This window comes from Aulonocara stuartgranti (genome assembly GCF_965226115.1).
Source record: "Aulonocara stuartgranti genome assembly, chromosome: 2".
Taxonomy (NCBI): domain Eukaryota; kingdom Metazoa; phylum Chordata; class Actinopteri; order Cichliformes; family Cichlidae; genus Aulonocara; species Aulonocara stuartgranti.
Genome location: NC_138940.1, coordinates 31,566,261 through 31,582,037, shown reverse-complemented (window position 1 = coordinate 31,582,037; position 15,777 = coordinate 31,566,261). Strand labels below are relative to the sequence as shown.

The 15,777-nt window shown below is 41.9% G+C and overlaps 1 protein-coding gene across 23 annotated transcripts in view; it reads right to left on the bottom strand.

Moving 5' to 3' along the window:
* Positions 1-15,777, bottom strand: part of LOC309713847 (protocadherin alpha-C2-like) — a 199,247-nt gene that overhangs the window by 24,691 nt on the left and 158,779 nt on the right. The window contains exon 1 of one of the 23 annotated variants that reach the window (XM_082545725.1): positions 13,063-15,698. The exons of 20 other annotated variants lie outside the window; for them this stretch is intronic. In XM_082545725.1, the coding sequence (XP_082401851.1) occupies positions 13,063-15,432 (2,370 nt within the window). In that variant the 5' untranslated portion in view covers positions 15,433-15,698. Of the gene's footprint in view, positions 1-7,123; positions 9,604-10,072; positions 12,545-13,062; positions 15,699-15,777 lie in introns of those variants that run through there. 2 more of the 23 variants (XM_082545729.1, XM_082545737.1) reach the window with 2 other exon arrangements.

The following is a 15,777-nucleotide window of genomic DNA, read 5'->3' as shown; positions in this document are numbered from 1 at the left end:
CCAAGAAGACAGTGGGAGTCCTCCCTATCCAGCAACAGCCCAGGTGGGATAATCAACTGTCGTAACTGAAGAGTGTGAGATTATTTTGTTATCATATGTTACCTTATATATGAGATCAAAGTAGTTGCATTATAATATGGTATGTAGTTTTAGTTTGCATTAGACCTCTGACTTAGAAGAGTGTGAAAATCATTAGATCTGTTGGATTGACCTGTATTATGTTGAATGTCTTACATTGTTTCAAAGGAGTTGTTAGGATAATGGATGTTATTTTAATCTCACTGATATCATTTACATGCACTGTTATTAGTTCATTATTACTTCATTAGTCTGCATCAGTTTATCAGCAATATATCATTGTATCATTCATCATATCATTCTTAGTAAATCGGCTACAAGGTAATTCACCACCAGCTTAGCTGTGGATCCAGATGGCCCAAAACAGAGTCAGATAAGGACACTGACCGTTTGTTGGCCGGAAACTGACACTCTCACACAACTACACATTCTACACACTATTGGTTATGTTCCCAGATACAGAGGAGTAGAAACATCTGGAACATGTTGTTGTTCTTAGCCATAGAAGGACATAGAAGGAGAACTTTCTGACTGAGGGGAAGTTATCATTTCCAGGAAGGTCTGTGTGATGTCATCATGGAGAATATAAAAGATATGGGAGAGCCGCCGCCCGGCGGAGATTGTTGTTGCAAGTTTCTTCCCACACTTAGTGCACAAAGTGTGTAATAAAAGATCACTATTTTTGCCACCTACTTGGACTCGGCCTGCTTTCTTCTTCTCCTCAAAACTCGAATCTTAACAAGAGATACAGAGAGTTGTTTTGTGAGGGTATAAAAGAGGAGCTGAGAGAACCCAAAGACAGAGATCTCATGACAGAGATCTCACATACAACTGTGATGTTGTATGTTTGTTAGCTCTCCTGCATGAAGCAATTAAAAAGCTTGGCCACAGCTGATCGCATTGCAGACTTTATTAACAAAAAATTCGACCATAATGCTCCCCAGTGTAATGCCACTGTGAGAGAAAGAAATCCTAAAGTATTAAAATCTATGTTATTCTGGGCAAATTCATATGGTGCAAAGCTTTGCTTTGAAGTCTCTTTGTGCAATATGACAGCAGTCACACTGTATTAGTATTTGCAGACGGAGACAAACACTTATAAGATTTTCATTTTTCTTAATGCTTCTTCACATAGAAGGTGAGAAGAAAAAATAGAGCAGATGTCTGTCATGAATTTTTAAAATGTTCTGAAATAAATATGGCAAACTGCTCTTTTAAGAAGCCTTTATACACCCTTAACACAGAGGAAGTGAGTAAAGGAATATCTTGTTCAACTGATTAAATTAAAAAATAAAACAGTATATTTAGGATATTTTTCACATTTGCTGTCTTAGTAAAAAAAGGAAGGTTAAAAGGCAAGGTCATTGGTGATACACATTTAAACCTTCCCCAAGCGGAAGAGGAAATCTGGGCAGGAGGGAATAGAGGTGGAAAAGACAGTGAAATTGGTCCCTCTGTTGGAATACACTGGTAGTACAAGGGTAGGACACGTGACTATCGCCCCACCGCCCAACCCCAGGCTTTTTCATTAAGCCAAAGCACTAGAGTCTAATCCCATATATGAGTGTGCATGTGTTTGAGAGAGAGGGAGGGAGCAAGGGCACAGATGTCAAGCTGCAGTGGCAGTCATTTTCTTTATCATTTTCAGTATAGTGACCTCAATGGAAAAAAGCAAGCTATAAAGCCAAGGCACCCTGCAGAGGTAAAATGAGATATAGCAATGCAGAGAATGCCAATCTCACACATACATAATTAAAAAGATTTCAAAATACACATACGCGCACACACGCGCACACGTGCACACGCGCACACGCGCGCGCACACACATACACGCACAAACACACACATGCTTATGCTGTGTGTTTTTTATAAAATGCAAAAATGCAAAAAGCAAAGGCTGATGAGTGCTACTGCTGAATATATGGGCTTATCACACTGTGACAGAGTTGAATTCTCATGCTTTCTCTCCCCTGTGCTCAAGAACTTTCCCATTATAAAATCTTCAAAACAAAGGTCCCATGATAAGCCAATCCTCTTGCTCAGGTGGACACAGTAAGTGCGTGTAAAAGGCATTCTCTGGGTATGATCCCTTGTGTACCTTTTTCTAAAAAATAAAGGGTTTGAGAGGACACCAATCCATCCCTGTGGGACCCTCCAAGGGTTCTTGGTTGTCCTGATTCAGGCTGTGCATAAATCAAACAGATTTTCCTTGTGGCACTGAACAAAGCTATCAGAAAATGCAGGCAGGCTTTGGATACTTCCCTCTCAGGATGCCCTGGCTTTCCATCCTTCCCATATGGGAGGATGGAAGCCATGGTTCTGAGCATGACAAAGCTAATCTAACGACAGTGAAAAACATCCAAATGCCACTAAGAGGGAGCATGTGGGAAAGATGGGTTAGCGGAAGAGGGTGAGTAGGGGAGGGGTGGTGATAAGTTCTTCCTTTTATCTGTGACCAATTGTAAGCTCGTGATGTTCTCAGTTAGCTGCAGGGCATTTATTATATGTGCTTTTTTTTGTCCATCACATCCTCACAAACTCCCGTTTCTTTTCACCATCTCACACTCAAGGCTCTTGTCTGTGCTGCTGCATGTGACTTCCTTCAAAATCCTGTCCTATTTTGGAACAGATTCTCTAATCTCACACACTTTTCCCTCACTCGCTTTGCTCCCTAATTTTTCTGACTAGGCATTTGTGCTGCAGAAGCACTGCATCTTTGGACTGCATCCTTCCCTTTCCTCTGTCTCTGTTTCTCTCAACATATCCACCATGTTTGCTTTGTGCTTGCATCTACGTAACACATGCTGGGAAGGATGCCTGGGTGGGGGCGGGTGTATACTGGCAGCTCGCTGGAAACAGACTAGTTCATCCTTTCATTATGGCTCAAACAGTCGTCATGGTAACCACAGATGGCAGCACTAACCTCACTCTGTCACAAAGGACACACCCTTGCAAAGGAGACAAACAGGAAGTGCTACATAAGATGTATGTCTGTGTGACATACAGACAAAGAGAGAACAATAAAGAACAATGAATGAATCTGTGCTGGTCAGTCACCCTGTGTTATAACTGAGGTGAGGGCATTTCTTTGTAATGCCTTCTATCCAACTGCTGAACTCATCAGGCATGAGTTGTTGTCATGTTGCAAGCCATAAATGCTTAGCTTCGACAACGATAATGTACTTCAAAATCAATAATTTAATAGATTTTGGAGCACCAGGGAGTACAGATAAATGTTCTGATGGTTGCCTGGATAAAAGCCTCTCCTCCTCATCCTCAGCCTATGCCCCAACCAACCGATTTAGCTGTGATTGACACTAGGTGTTGTCGGCCCCGCCCAGCCGCAGAGCCGAGTTGGGAGGGGGGGGGGTTGAGCCTAGCGGAGCTGATACCTCGATCGGTACTGAAGCTCCCTGCCGCTACTGCCACTGCAACGAGTAGCGGAAAATTACCTGCCCCTCCCCCCATCTCTTCCTCTCTCATACACATTCACAGAGAGCTGCAGCATACAGAGCACACAAGCTAGTGGATTCCTTTACCGCAGAGAGACAGCTTCAGACATTGTGTGAATGTGTGTGTGAATGGGTGGATGACTGTGTATAGTGTAAAGCGCTTTGGGGTCCTTAGGACCAGGTGAAGTGCTATACAAATACAGGCCGTTTACCGTTTACCATTTTTTCAGGATCCACGTTGTGCAGAGAGTTTGTGCATATAGCAGAGACTGTGTCGCACACAGAGCAACGCAATCACAAATCCCAGGTTAAGTCACATAGCACTGTCATATTTAAATCACACGCTGACCCACTTATAAGTTGCACAGGCCATACTAGTCGCTCACAGTATTCAAATTGTGTCTAACAGATTTGAAAAAGAGGGAGGGAAAACCCTGGATCAGTCGTCTTCACGGTGAGCCAGCCAACGAACGGAGTTTTGACAGATCAGGCCACGCTTGTTTGGGCTGAACCACTCCCTGAAATGAGGTCATACCGTCTCAGTGACTCAAAGGATCACGGATCCGGCGTTACACAGTGTACTACCAAACGTAACCTGCATTATCTGAACATATTCCACCAGTTTAAAGCAACAGCGATATCAAATGCATACAAATGTCACGAATAGATGTAAAAAATCTAATGGGATCAAAGAATACGAGGCGCTTCTTTGCTGCTTGACACGAGCTGATTAGGGCTCTGTGCAAACATTATGGATGTTTATGAAAATGTATTAGATCGTATTTGCAGTGCTCCACATGTCTGCAAAGATGGACAGTAATTCTCTGATTGTTCAGAGAAGAGGAAGAGGGGGGGAGGGGAAAGAGGATCTTGCTTCATGAGTATATATACTATTGTGTATATACACAGTTAAACGACTATCTATTATTAAACAAACTATCACAGTGGCCTATAAAAGCATAACTGTGTTTAACAGTTCATCGAGTGCAAGTGCAGAGCTTGACAGCTATAATATTAAAGCAAGGAGGCATGACAGCAGTATGAGGGCAATAACACATTGCATACTAATCCATTAAAAAGTAGCCATATTAATTTTTCAAAATATTTAATAAACAATTGATTTGGGTATATTGCAGCGACAGTTTGAATACAAACAGTGGAAAATTAAGAGCTCTAATGGTTGACAGAGTGACTGACTGAAATGTCTGAGACAGCCCAAGAGAATTAAAGGCCATGCATGTCTAGAATTCTCTGTGGGTATTTTTACTTACATTGACTTTTGTTTAACCTCGTCTTTTGACAATGCTAATGCAACATTCTTATAGATTATTGAACATAACAGACGATTAGTTACAGTTATGAGTAACACCCGTGCTTTTGCTGCTACCAGTCTAATTGTCAACTATGGAAAAGGCTGACAAATCCACTAAGGCATCAGATTCAACAGCAAATTCCAAAAGTAAACATCTGTGTGGAAGTGTGGAAGTTTGTGGATATTTATAGACAAAAAGTGAACAAAATGCAAAGAGAGCTTAATGAATTAACTGCAGGCAAGAAAACAAATGCCTTGATTAGACCTATCAGTTCAGTGCTGCTGGTGCAGGCATACATTACTGATGTGATTCAGTTGTGTTTATGAGAACTTACATCCTTATAACTTGCCATTGACATTTCTGCTTCTACCTGGCATGGCTATTTTTGGGCATGTTAGCATCAGCAGAGGCAGCTGTAACACTTAGTGCTTAAACTTTGATGTCGGTGCAAATAGAACTATACAGAGTCCCTTTCCTGTAGCTGTTAAATCTAACTACTGTCTCTTTATTCTCAGCTAAAGTCTTCTTATTCTGGCATCTCATTTTGTAGCAACATCAAAGCCAAAAATACTATCTGAATAGTAATATCATGGCCTGACTTCATACATTTAAAAAATAGTTTTATTGATGATGAATAGTGCTAGGAGTGACAGACTTTACCTGTTAACTGCCTAGCAAAAACAGCAACAACAAAAAAACAAAAAACAAAATAAGACACCTCACTGGAAAAAAAACCCAAAACATTGAAACTACACTCTGGAAGCAGATATTAAGTTCAAAACTTCTTTAAGCATTATGTAAAGATGTAAAGAAATAATATGAGGCTAATAATAATCTATATCATCATAAGAAAATAGCGACATTTCCATAAAAGCATCACCCTTTTCGATCTGTTTGGGTAATGCAAAATCATGAAATCAAAATGCTTTTGATTTGAGTCTATAGCCAAATCTTAATTATAGAAAAGCCATAAAGCAGGACAGGGTACATCTTCAAATGGAACTAAACTGAGTGGAATAAAAGTAAATATACACACAGAAGCAGGAGTTACTGAGCTAAACTGAATTTCTAAATAGTATTAGCTTAGAGAATGGCTGCAATACAGTTTGGAGCCACCAGCGGCAGCACTGAGCTCAGTGCCGGTCAGCTCTGCTCTGCTAATCTGGTGTTGCCAAGCGAAGAAGTTTTTAAAAATGTCACATACGAACTGTATTCGCGCTCACGGAGAATAGTTTCTCTACATGACAGAAAAAAGCAGTCGAGTTTCTGCTTCATTCAATTCCTCCGATAAGTTTTTGTTTCCTCTTTGCTTCCATTAGTAACCGAATGACCACGAACTATGATGGATTATCAGATGATTGCTTCAGACTTGTCAGGACAGTAACTCATCACAACCACCTCTGCAAAATCACTTTCTACTCCAAGAAAACAGTAAGTGTGTTAAAACTCTCTTTGCTCTCTTTGGTAGCAGCGAAGTCTCAAATAAGCATTTTTTTTTTCAAATCAAAGCTGTTTACGGCATATCAGTTGTCTTATGTTTAAATAGATTTTTGATCCCTTTTGCAGCTGCTGTGGCTATCTGTCTACCTGTTGTGAATGAGCAAACAACGTTAGAAATGACATTTCAAGCTCCATAGATTGTGAATATTGTTACTATTGTTCTTCTGGCTAGTTTTTCGTAACATGGGTGCTAGCAACCGATTTAGTAAAAGCCCACGTCGGTAGCGGAGACTATGATATCATTGTTCACGTGTTTTGTTATGGATAAGGTCCTGCTAGATCCTGATCCCGTAATTTCTCGTGAAACCCCTAAAAACTGTGGCAAAACCAGTATTAAAATGTATATGGTCAGTGAACGCTCCCTTCGTACCGAGTCGGAGCACTGCATTAAGAATGGAGTGAGTACACTGAATGTTATTGTTGTGCTGAGATTCCACACAACACCAACAGTAAAACTTCCTGTATCCACGTTAGACTTCTTCGGCTCTCGTGAGCTTTTAAACGAATTCCTTCTGCAATGCAATGTAGTCTAATTGCTTAATTTACTCTATTAGTCTATTTATGGTCTTTGTATTAACCAATATAATATTTTTTTTTTTAAATTTCTAATGTTTTAAATGGCTATGTACCCCAGCGTAGGGTGATGCAGTAAATATTGCAAAAGAGTTCTAACGGGCGCCCATGATTTCAGCACCAAGGACAGTGCTCATAATAATGTCTCATACCAAACGCCTTCAGATAGAGCAGTAAGCGATTTTAATACTCGATTTTATATCTTACCTTCTCTTTGTTAGGTAAAGTTTGAGTTCTTGTAAAAGTGTCTCCTCCGTTAATACTGATCAGTTCTCCATCTACAGGTGGAAACGGGGCGGGGAAAACCACTACGTCACTCTTGAGTGTGTCTGAGCTGAAACACACGTCATACTGCTGAGTAGCTTTAGAGTAAGACCAGCTCCCGTCAGGGTGGGTGGTGATCATGGGGGCGCTGTACCTGCTGAAAGTGCCGTCTGTCCTGTGGCATCTGACTGCTATTAAAGTGATGAGGCTGAGCAGAAAGATGACGGACACCGACACAATGGCGATCAGCAGATACAGGTTCAAATCCGAGAAGCTGTCCTCCTTTACAGGCACATGTCTGAACTGAGTCTGGATTTCAGCCGTGCTTTCAACCACCACCACATCAATAGACACAGTAGCTGACAGGGAGGGTTCTCCGTTATCAGAGACCAAGACCACCAAGGGGTGAGTTTTGAGGTCATTGTCACTCATTCTCCTCCTAGTCCTGATCTCCCCGGTGCTGGTTCCGATCCTGAACAAGTTGTTTCCTTTGGGCTCAGACAGGTGATAAGAAAGCAGCGCATTGTATCCAGAGTCTGCGTCTACAGCCCTGATTTTTGCCACAAAGTATCCCGCTTCAGCAGAATAGGGGATGTTCTCACTGTTAACGGAGCCATGCTCAGAATATGGCGCGAGGATTGTTGGATTATTGTCATTTTCATCCAAGATTAAAACGTTTACAGTGACGTTGCTGCTGAGTGGGGGAACACCAGAGTCTGTGGCCTGAACTTTAAAGTTGAAAGTTTTTAACTCCTCGTAGTTAAACGACTGCAGGCTGATTATATCTCCAGTCTCAGAGTTCACGTTAATAACTGACCCTATAACATTGGGTTTGTTATTATGTATGACTTGAAATGTTACTTTTGCATTTTCGTCAACATCAGGATCATCTGCACTCATGCTATAAATAACAGCGCCGACTGGACCGTTTTCTTTTACGAAAATGTTTATCACAGGATCTGCAAAACGCGGTGCGTTATCATTAACGTCAGAAACGTGAACCGTAATCACGCTCGTGCTGGAAAGAGGCGGTAGCCCTTCATCTGTCGCCATTATTGTTAAATTATACTGAGAAGCCCGTTCTCTGTCTAGAGTTCCGTCTACGACTAAAGAGTAATGATTCTTATATGTGTTCTTAATTTTAAAGGGCACAGAATCAAGTACTCTAACCTGAACGATGCCATTTTTGTCTGCGTCATAGTCCTTCACCGTTAAAAGCCCAACCATTGTGTCTAGGGGTGCATCCTCCCTCACCATGTTGGCTAAAGATGTAACTGTAATTTCTGGTGGATTATCATTAACATCTGTGATTTCAATGAGAACTTTACAATGAGATGCTCTTGGGTTTTGCCCTTTGTCTTTCACTTGGACTCGAATTTCAACTGCACTGTGTTTTTCGTGGTCCAGCTCCCCATTTACTGTGATCTCCCCTGTTATGGGATTAATGGCAAATTTGTCGACATCGTTATCATTGTCTTGGTTAATAAAAGAATATTGTATTTCTCCATTAAGACCCTCATCTAAATCTCGAGCATGCACGGAAATTACGCTTGCACCGCGCGGCGTGTTCTCGACCACTGTGGCTTTGTACAGGGGTTTGTCAAATTCTGGAATATTGTCATTGACGTCTTGCACATTAACGGTGATGTATAACGTGCCTGATTTAGGAGGTTTTCCTCCGTCTGTAGCCGTCAGTGTTAATTTAATAACAGCCTGTTTCTCGCGGTCTAAGGTTTTATGCAGTGCCATTTCAGCAGACATAGTGGGCTCTCCAACATTCTGCACATCCAATGTGAAATGCTCATTTTGGCTCAGCTTGTAGCTCTTCACTGAATAACTTCCGACATCTGCATCAAATGCCTTTGGGAGAGCGAATTTCTCACCAGGAAACGCTAACTCGGAGACGTTCAAAACAACCTCCGGTATCCGAAACGAGGGCGCATTGTCGTTTACATCCAAAATTTTAACCTCGAATCGATATAGATTCAGCGGGGAGCTCACAATGGCTTCTACTTCCAGTGAGCACTTCACATTTCGAGAACATAGCTCCTCTCGGTCTATTCTGTCTTTCACCAACAGTACTCCCGTCTTAACGTTTACTTGGAAATACCTCGTATTAGGTCCTGAAATTTGAAAACCTCTGGCTTCCAGTTCATTAACATCTAGATGTAAATCCTTTGCCAAATTTCCCACACTGGTACCCGGGCTCGACTCCTCCGTAATAGTATACACAATCTGTGCCGCCGCTTCACTCCATATGTAAAATACAGGGGACAAATAATAAATCCAGTTCCGGAAAATAGTCCCTTGTAGCATTCTCGTCATATCCTACTAACCAAGTTAATTAGACAAAAAATCACACAGACGGTAACATTGCGCGATAAGAGTACGTCCAGTCTATTGCCCTTAAATACAGGGAGGATTTTCTGCTACTGCTGTGACAAAGAAAGAATTACAAACCCGCTGTAAAGGGAGGAGCGTCGAACAGACCCCCCGCCCCCTCCCCCCTGTTTAATCGCCATGAGCTGTTGGCGACATCTTGTGGTAATTATAAACAATAAAAAACAGCATAAAAAGAGATGCTGAACGCATTAAGGGTTTTAATGGAATAACATTTTGATTTACCACCTGCTAAAAAGACAGATATCTATCTATCTATCTATCTATCTATCTATCTATCTATCTATCTATCTATCTATCTATCTATCTATCTATCTATCTATCTACCTACCTACCTACCTACCTACCTACCTACCTACCTACCTACCTACCTACCTACCTACCTACCTGAAGTTAATATGTGTTGCAAGATTTTTTAAAAAGCTGATGCAGGACAATTTGGGAGGGAAAAAATCATTCACCTTTCTGCACTGAATGTGTCAACATTCTTACCTTCTCTTTGTTAGGTAATGTTTGAGTTCTTGTAAAAGTGTCTCCTCCGTTAATACTGATCAGTTCTCCATCTACAGGTGGAAAAGGGGCGGGGAAGACCACCACGTCACTCTTGAGTGTGTCTGAGCTGAAACACACGTCATACTGCTGAGTAGCTTTAGAGTAAGACCAGCTCCCGTCAGGGTGGGTGGTGATCATGGGGGCGCTGTACCTGCTGAAAGTGCCGTCTGTCCTGTGGCATCTGACTGCTATTAAAGTGATGAGGCTGAGCAGAAAGATGACGGACACCGACACAATGGCGATCAGCAGATACAGGTTCAAATCCGAGAAGCTATCCTCCTTTACAGTCACATGTCTGAACTGAGTCTGGATTTCAGCCGTGCTTTCAACCACCACCACATCAATAGACACAGTAGCTGACAGGGAGGGTTCTCCGTTATCAGAGACCAAGACCACCAAGGGGTGAGTTTTGAGGTCATTGTCACTCATTCTCCTCTTAGTCCTGATCTCCCCGGTGCTGGTTCCGATCCTGAACAGGTTGTTTCCTTTGGGCTCAGACAGGTGATAAGAAAGCAGCGCATTGTATCCAGAGTCCGCGTCTACAGCCCTGATTTTTGCCACAAAGTATGCCGCTTCAGCAGAATAGGGGATGCTCTCACTGTTAACGGAGCCGTGCTCAGAATATGGCGCGAGAATCATGGGACTGTTGTCATTTTCATCCAGGATTAAAACGTTGACAGTTACGTTGCTGCTGAGTGGAGGAACACCAGAGTCTGTGGCCTGAACTTTAAAGTTGAAACTTTTTAACTCCTCGTAGTTAAAAGACTGCAGGCTGATAATATCTCCAGTCTCTGAGTTTATATTTACAACAGAGGTTATTGGAATACTTTTTGAAAAGTCACTGAGCAGGGAATATGTCACTTTAGCATTTTCCACTAAATCAGGGTCGACGGCAGTAATTGTTGATATAATAGCTCCCACTGCACTATTCTCTTTTACATATACATTAACAACAGGTTCTGAGAATAAAGGGGCATTGTCATTCACATCAGAAATGTGAACAGGAATAACACTAGTACTAGAAAGAGGTGGAGTGCCTTCATCAGTGGCTATCATGGTTACATTATATTGAGAAATACTCTCTCTGTCTAGAGGCCCATCAACTGTTAATGAATAATAATTTTTGTAATTTACCTTGAGTTTAAAAGGCACCACCCCAAGAAGTTTAGCACTGGTGAGTCCATTACTGCCCCCATCTTTGTCTGTTACAGTCACCAAAGCCACAACTGTACCTATCTCTGCATCTTCTTTAACTGGGCTCATAAGAGAAGTTACAGTGATTTCAGGCGTATTGTCATTCACATCAATTACTTCCACTAACAATTTACCATGCGTACTTCGTGATGGCGTACCTTTATCTCTTGCCTGTATACGAATATCATATGCTGTATTCTCTTCATAGTCTACTTCTCCTACTACAGTTATTTCCCCCGTGCCTGGGTTTATTGAGAATAAAGCTTCTGGTTTGAAATTTCCCCTTTTAATAAACGAATACAGTATTTCACTGTTTATTCCCTCATCTAAATCTGTGGCACTTACAGTGACTATAGAGGTCTGAAACTGGGTATTTTCAGTTACCTGGGCCTTATACAGAGGCTGACTAAATACTGGAGAATTATCATTTATATCCATAACATGCACAACTATCCTTAATGTTCCAGATCGGGGAGGTTTTCCTCCGTCCAGAGCTGTTAAAACAAGGTGAATAACAGTTTTTTTCTCTCTGTCTAAAGATTTTTGCAGTACTAATTCAGCAGACTCACTGTGCTGTCCGCCGCTCTGCACGTCCAATGAGAAATATTCATTTGGACCAAGCTTGTAGCTTTTTACCGAGTTGCTGCCCGTGTCTGCATCGTTTGCCACTGGGAGCAGATATCGCTCCCCAGTGGAAGAAGACTCTGAAATATTTAAAATTTTTTCATTTTCAATAAAGGATGGAGCATTATCGTTAATATCAGTAACCTGCACCTCTATGCGATGCAGATGCATCGGGTTGTTCAGAATTGCTTCTACGCTCAGGGAACATTTCGCAGTATTTGGACAGAGCTCTTCACGATCAATCCTATTGCAAACATACAGAGCACCAGTTTTTAAATCCACGTCAAAATGTTTATTTGAGTTCCCAGATACAATTCGTAAGTCCCGTTTTTCCAGCTCGTTAACGTTAATGTGTAAATCCTTTGCGATATTTCCAACCACCGTTCCTTTGTCAACCTCCTCGGCAACGGAGAACGAGAGCTGCGCTGCAGACGCGTCACACAAACAGAGCAAAGCTATGATTTTTATCCACATTGTGAGTCTTTGTCCTCCACGCCTCGTCGCTGCCACACAATGAACGAAATAATAATTTCGGAACATATCCACTTCAGAGGTGACTAACAGAGAAAGCCGTTTCCGTCTTGTGGCAATTTTTCTGTTTTTGACAAAGCACTAGTGGACTACGGCAGACTCGCAGGGAGAGGAGGAGTCTGGGGGAAAAAAAACCCAACAAAAAAAACAAAACCCTGACCCATAAATAAATTTATGGCCTCGAGCGACACCAACTGTTTGTTTGGTCCAGATATGTATGATATTTACCAAGCATAAGAAATATTAGTACATGTGTCGTAATTGGATCTTTGAAACGGTATATTTTGTAAAAGTAGACAAAGCAGTAGAAAATATGAATGTAAAATTCACAACATATTGTTCAACTTTTTATAACAAACAATAACAAACGGTTGGCAAAGAAATGATGGTCGATGGTCAGTTCAGCACCATAGACAGCGTACTCAGTACTAAGTCATTTAGGAGCTCGACTCAATCCTGGCTTTAAGTACCATTCAGTAACCGTTTCATAAGCTGTGTGCTAAAAAGTGCTATACAAATAAATTTGCCGTATTACGATTAAATCAAAGACCAAACCCAGTCTAAGGTTATGGTGAACTCACCTTCTCTTTGGTAGGTAAAGTTTGAGTTCTGGTAAAAGTGTCTCCTCCGTTAATACTGATCAGTTCTCCATCTACAGGTGGAAACGGAGCGGGGAAAACCACCACGTCACTCTTGAGTGTGTCTGAGCTGAAACACACGTCATACTGCTGAGTAGCTTTAGAGTAAGACCAGCTCCCGTCAGGGTGGGTGGTGATCATGGGGGCGCTGTACCTGCTGAAAGTGCCGTCTGTCCTGTGACATCTGACTGCTATTAAAGTGATGAGGCTGAGCAGAAAGATGACGGACACCGACACAATGGCGATCAGCAGGTACAGGTTCAAATCCGAGAAGCTGTCCTCCTTTACAGGCACATGTCTGAACTGAGTCTGGATTTCAGCCGTGCTTTCAACCACCACCACATCAATAGACACAGTAGCTGACAGGGAGGGTTCTCCGTTATCAGAGACCAAGACCACCAAGGGGTGAGTTTTAAGGTCATTGTCACTCATTCTCCTCTTAGTCCTGATCTCCCCGCTGCTGGTTCCGATCCTGAACAGGTTGTTTCCTTTGGGCTCAGAGAGGTGATAAGAAAGCAGCGCATTGTATCCAGAGTCTGCGTCTACAGCCCTGATCTTTGCCACAAAGTATCCCGCTTCAGCAGAATAGGGGATGCTCTCACTGTTAACGGAGCCATGCTCAGAGTAAGGAGCGAGAATTGTTGGATTATTATCATTTTCATCCAGGATAAAAACGTTGACAGTCACGTTGCTGCTGAGTGGAGGAACACCAGAGTCTGTGGCCTGAACTTTAAAGTGGAAAGTTTTTAACTCCTCATAGTTAAAAGACTGCAGGCTGATTAAATCTCCTGTTTCTGAATTGATGCTTACAAATAAATTTACTGGGATACTGTTTGAATCGCCTTCTAGCGAATACGTTACTTTAGCGTTTTCATTTATGTCGGGATCGACTGCATTGATAGTATAGAGCCGAGCACCAACTGGTCTATTTTCTTTTACATAAATATTAATTGCAGGTTCAGCGAAACCAGGCGCATTATCATTGACATCAGAAATATCAACATTAACAACACTGGAGGCCGATAAAGACGGGGTACCTTCATCGTTAGCTATAATTGTGACGTTGTAAACAGGCCGCTGCTCTCTATCAAGAGTTCTGTCTACAACTAAAGAGTAATAGTTTTTGTAATTTGAAATCAACTTAAAAGGTGTGGAACCAGCAAGTTTACCGCGAGTCTGACCGTTTTTCCCTCCATCTTTATCAGTCACTGTCACCAAAGCGACAACGCTTCCTATTGCAGTATCTTCTCTGACAGGGTTCATGAGTGACGTCACCACAATTTCTGGGGCATTGTCATTTACATCAACTATCTCAACCAATAGCTTCCCATTTGCTCTTCGAGGTGACGGACCTCTGTCTGTTGCTTGCACATGAATATCATATGCTGACTGTGCTTCATAATCCAAATGACCCTTAACTGTGATTTCACCAGTTTCGGCATTTATAAAAAACAAATCAGCTGGATCGAAGTTTGCACGTTTGACAAAAGTGTAAATTACTCTCCCGTTGTCCCCTTCGTCTAAGTCTGTGGCATTGAGTTGAATTACTAATGATCCGGCTGGAGCATTTTCATTTACACGTGCTTTATAAAGTGTTTTGCTAAACATTGGTGTGTTGTCATTTGCATCCAGAACATGGACTATAATTTGTACGCTTCCGGTGTTAGGAGGTTTGCCTCCATCTACAGCGGTCAGTGTTAGTTTAACGACGGCTTGTTTTTCTCGATCCAAAGCCTTCTGCTGCACTAGTTCAGCGGATGCAGTGTGTTCTCCGCCTCCTTGTATATCTAGAGAGAAGTATTCATTTGCACTCAGCCTGTAAGTCTTTACCGAATTACTGCCTGTGTCTGCATCAAGAGCCAGCGGAAGCAAGAAATGCTCGCCCGCGGGTGAAGATTCAGAAATGTTCAGTGAAAATGATTTCTCTACGAAGGCCGGCGCGTTGTCATTTAAATCAGCAATCGTGACTTCGATGCGTCGGAGCACCATAGGATTGCTCAGTATAACCTCCAAGTTTAGTGTGCATTTTATCACGTTTGGACAGAGCTCCTCGCGGTCTATTCTCTCATTAACATAAAGATCCCCTGTTTTAAAATTAGCCTCGAAATATCTCTTACTGTATCCAGACACAACATTTAGATTCCTCGTTTGCAGGTCTCGAACATTGACGTTTAAATCCTTTGCGAGGTTTCCAATCACAGTCCCTTTGTCCACCTCTTCAGAAACAGAGTACGATATCTGAGCCACAGACCAGCCAGATAAAAGCAGGACGATCGGCAAACACAGAATTTCATTATTCCTTATACTTCCCATCGCTGTTTTCAAAGACGGAGACGCAATTCAAATTATTTTCATCTACAAAACACCAAAGAACCAGCCAACGTGTAAAAATTTATCCTCTCTGGTTTTCTGCTTTTTATCGCCATTCCTGTCCTTCGCACAAAGCACTGCCACCCTGCTGACGCTTCATACGTAAAGGAGGAGACTGAAAAATCCCAGCTTTCTTAAACATGTGGTCAATACCGACCCCATGCGTTACAAATTAGATATGACTATGGTTTAAAAATAGAGGAGCACAACCAGTATGTTTTATTATCAGATGCAGTTTTACTGACCAAAGAGACCCTTTAAACAGGCTGACAACACATAATGAATAAC